We start from the raw sequence: 3,412 nt of genomic DNA on the forward strand, positions 1-3,412 counted from the left end.
TCCATTAAAAAAATATATTTTACTGGTCAGATAAATAGGGTTGCTACCAAATACTAAAGTCCTCAAATGTTTACAAGATCAAAGCATATAATATCTATCTATGATTTAATGTAAGTTAAACAAATTAGACAAATTAAGAATTACCACTTTAAAATTAAGAAATATGTATAATTATTAGATAAATTAATTAACTAATTGACTAAAAAATAGAATTCAGCTGTAATAAAACTCGAATAAATAGTGTAGAGTCTAATATTGATTATAATAAACATATATTTTATATTTTTTTATTAATATGATGTGATATTGCTAGATTAATGTATTATTATTTAATAGTAAGGAGTATATAAAAAATATTAGAGATATTTAAATTTGTAATATTGGTTTAATATTGGGTTTTAATTTAAATCTTAAAAATTATATTATAATATACATAATTTCTGAAAATAAATAAAATTGTTCATGTAAAAATTAAAGATTTTATTATATATAGTTATAAATTACTAAAGTAATTATGAAATATGGCTTTAACAAATTATAATTTATTCAAAAATAAATCTCAAGAAAAATAAATCTCTTTTAAATAAATACAATAATAACAAACTACAATAATTTTTTATTTTAATAATCAGTAGTTGTTCTCAAGTAATCGACTGAAGAAGGCATTGAACGTTTTTCATAACCATTTGGAAAGAGTGTATCGAGGTCTTCGTCTTTAACTGTTGGCAGGATCATAACTTTTTCACCAGGCTAATATAAACAAAAGTTTATTTTAGTTTTTAAGTTGTTATTTTGTAAAAAAAATTGATTATCATTTACTTACCACCCAATTTGCTGGTGTAGCGATGGTATTTTTTCTATCACACAACTGAAGTGAATCAATGCAACGTAAAATTTCTCTATAAAATAAAAATATATTTTAACGTTCAATTGGTACATAATTATAAGTTATTTAGTTTATATTGGTGTTAAAAATTTAAAATAATTTAACTTTTCTTGAAAACTTAGCAAAAATACGTTTATTTGTTAATTCTTATCAGCTTAATTAAATATAAGGTTTTTTGAATTTAGTACATAAAATCAATATTTTAAACACTTAATTACCTATTTTATGATTTATATTTTCTGCTTTATTTATAAATAAAAACACTGTATATTATTTTAAAAATTGTATAACAGTATAAAGATCTGAGATTTAATAAATTACACATTAGGACTATTAAGTAAGTATGTTAATATGTTTATATCTTTAGGTATTTAAAACATATCCCTACATATTTTTTTAATGAAAATTTTATAATATTTATCAGTTAAATTAATGAAAAACTATGAAATATTTAAAAATTATTATTGACATTATTTATTCAACAAAAAATAGAAAGATTTAAACTCGAATGCTAACATGACTTACTGAATATTACGACCAGTGCTAGTTGGGTAAACCATCATGAGTTTAACCTTCTTGTCGGGTCCAATAATGTAAAGAGATCGAATAGTCAATGCCAACTCAACATTGTCCTTGTCTTCCTCGGCGATCATATCTAGTTGTACAGCCAAGTCTCGTGTGCTATCGCTAATAATGGGATATGGGAATTCTCCTTTGATGTCCAAACAATATGATTTGATGTCCTTAAAAATGGTAAATTGTCATCAAATTAAGCTTGTAACACACATAGATATACAGTTAAAAATTAAGACATTACATTTATCCAATCAACGTGGCTTTCCAATTTATCACAAGACAAGCCCAAGACTTTTACATTGCGTTTTGTGAATTCGTCGACCAGCACTGCCATTTTGCCTAACTCAGTGGTACACACCGGTGTGAAATCAGAAGGATGAGAAAACAAAACGCACCATCTATATTAAAAACAGAAATATAGACATTAATACAAGTCCCGATACGAAACGGCCAACGTATCAATCGATTAATAATTTATAATTGGTAGTAGGCTCATCTACGCGATATAATGACATGTAAAATAAAAGTAAATAAATCAAATGAAATAAACACACAATATTATAATAAGTAGGTAATGGGTATATACTTACGATTCACCGGCCCATTCGTAGAATTTAATCGGACCTTTGGTGGTGACGGCAGAGAAATCCGGAACGACTGTACCCAAACGCATGGCTGAATCGATGCTAATAATAAATTGACGAAAAGAAATTAAAATTGAATAATACTAACGTATCCGTTTAAACGTATGGAGTCGGGAGTGGATAGTGAGTGTGCAGTGTAGAGTACTAGAGTGTCGACTACAAACGACGAACGAATAAAAAAAATAAATACGTATTATATACTGTGGAGACTCGTGACTTGGACCGGTAGTGTTGCGCCGAGTTGCGTACGGAATCGGGTGTAGATAACGAGTCCGGAGTCGAAAACAACGTTGTTGATAAAAATATATAAATGATAATAATAATCGTAATAAGACTTGTATGGATTGTTCGAAGCGCGGGATGCCAAGGCCGTTATCTTGGGGCCGGATGTTCGCGCGCTACTGACTACTGAATTAGTGGTGGCCGGTGGGGCTCACGTGAGGAATAATAATTTGAAGGATGTAATTGTATTAATAATATTAATAAAACGCCCGTTTGTTATTAAAATATCCGTAATATCGTTATTGATATTTTTGTTATTATAATTATTTTGTTAAATAAAAACAATAAAATGTTTGGACATAAAGGTTGATAATATGTAGGCACGTAGCGCCATCTGTCCTGTCGTTGAAATAATAATATATACCCGCTTAATGCTACTGGTTATAATTTTTATTTATAAATTGACTTTTCATACACGGGACTTGGTGAGATGCTTTATTCGATATTCTGACGCTTATTTAATTGGTAGAAAAAAGAAGTAATGTTTGGATTTTTTTTTTTTTTCTGTAGTGGTTAGCGGAAATTAGGCGATTATTTGAGGTACTGTCTAAGTTTAATAATATACACTTCCTTACGAATCCTAGTGACCTGGAGGAAGGTAATCTTACTCACTAACGATCAAGGCTGGCGGTTACTGTACCTAACAAACAACAGTCCGACAGTATATATATTATAATAACAGTTGAATGATATTATGATACTGAATACTGATGACTATATTTTTAATAAATGTTGACAAGACAATATGATCTAGGAAAAATATACAGCGAAAAAATAGCGGGCTATAGCTATAAACGATAACGTTGGGACTTGGAAGTTCTAAGTATACTATAATTAAAATATGCAGCAGTGAGCAGTGGCGATAGCAAGTTGTTTTTTATTGTAAGTAACTGTGGTCCGGTAAAATTAGTGTGCTACAAAAAAACAGTAGCGTCAAATAAAATGTTATTGAAAGTTGTAACAGAGCTTACAGAGCGGATCCTGGGAAAGATTCTATAGTATTGTGATTTTTATAATATTCTTA

The 3,412-nt window shown here is 28.8% G+C and overlaps 1 protein-coding gene across 1 annotated transcript; it reads right to left on the bottom strand.

The window, feature by feature from the left end:
- Positions 1-520: 520 nt before the first annotated feature.
- On the bottom strand, positions 521-2,135 carry LOC113551527 (peroxiredoxin-6-like). Its single transcript, XM_026953810.1, has 5 exons — positions 2,053-2,135; positions 1,704-1,860; positions 1,412-1,629; positions 824-899; positions 521-750 (listed from the first exon to the last, which is right to left on the bottom strand). Exons 1-5 carry the CDS (start codon positions 2,133-2,135, stop codon positions 622-624), a joined length of 663 nt encoding a protein of 220 aa, XP_026809611.1. The 3' UTR covers positions 521-621.
- Between the last annotated feature and the right edge of the window lie 1,277 nt (positions 2,136-3,412).

Source organism: Rhopalosiphum maidis, chromosome 2 (assembly GCF_003676215.2).
Source record: "Rhopalosiphum maidis isolate BTI-1 chromosome 2, ASM367621v3, whole genome shotgun sequence".
Classification (NCBI taxonomy): domain Eukaryota; kingdom Metazoa; phylum Arthropoda; class Insecta; order Hemiptera; family Aphididae; genus Rhopalosiphum; species Rhopalosiphum maidis.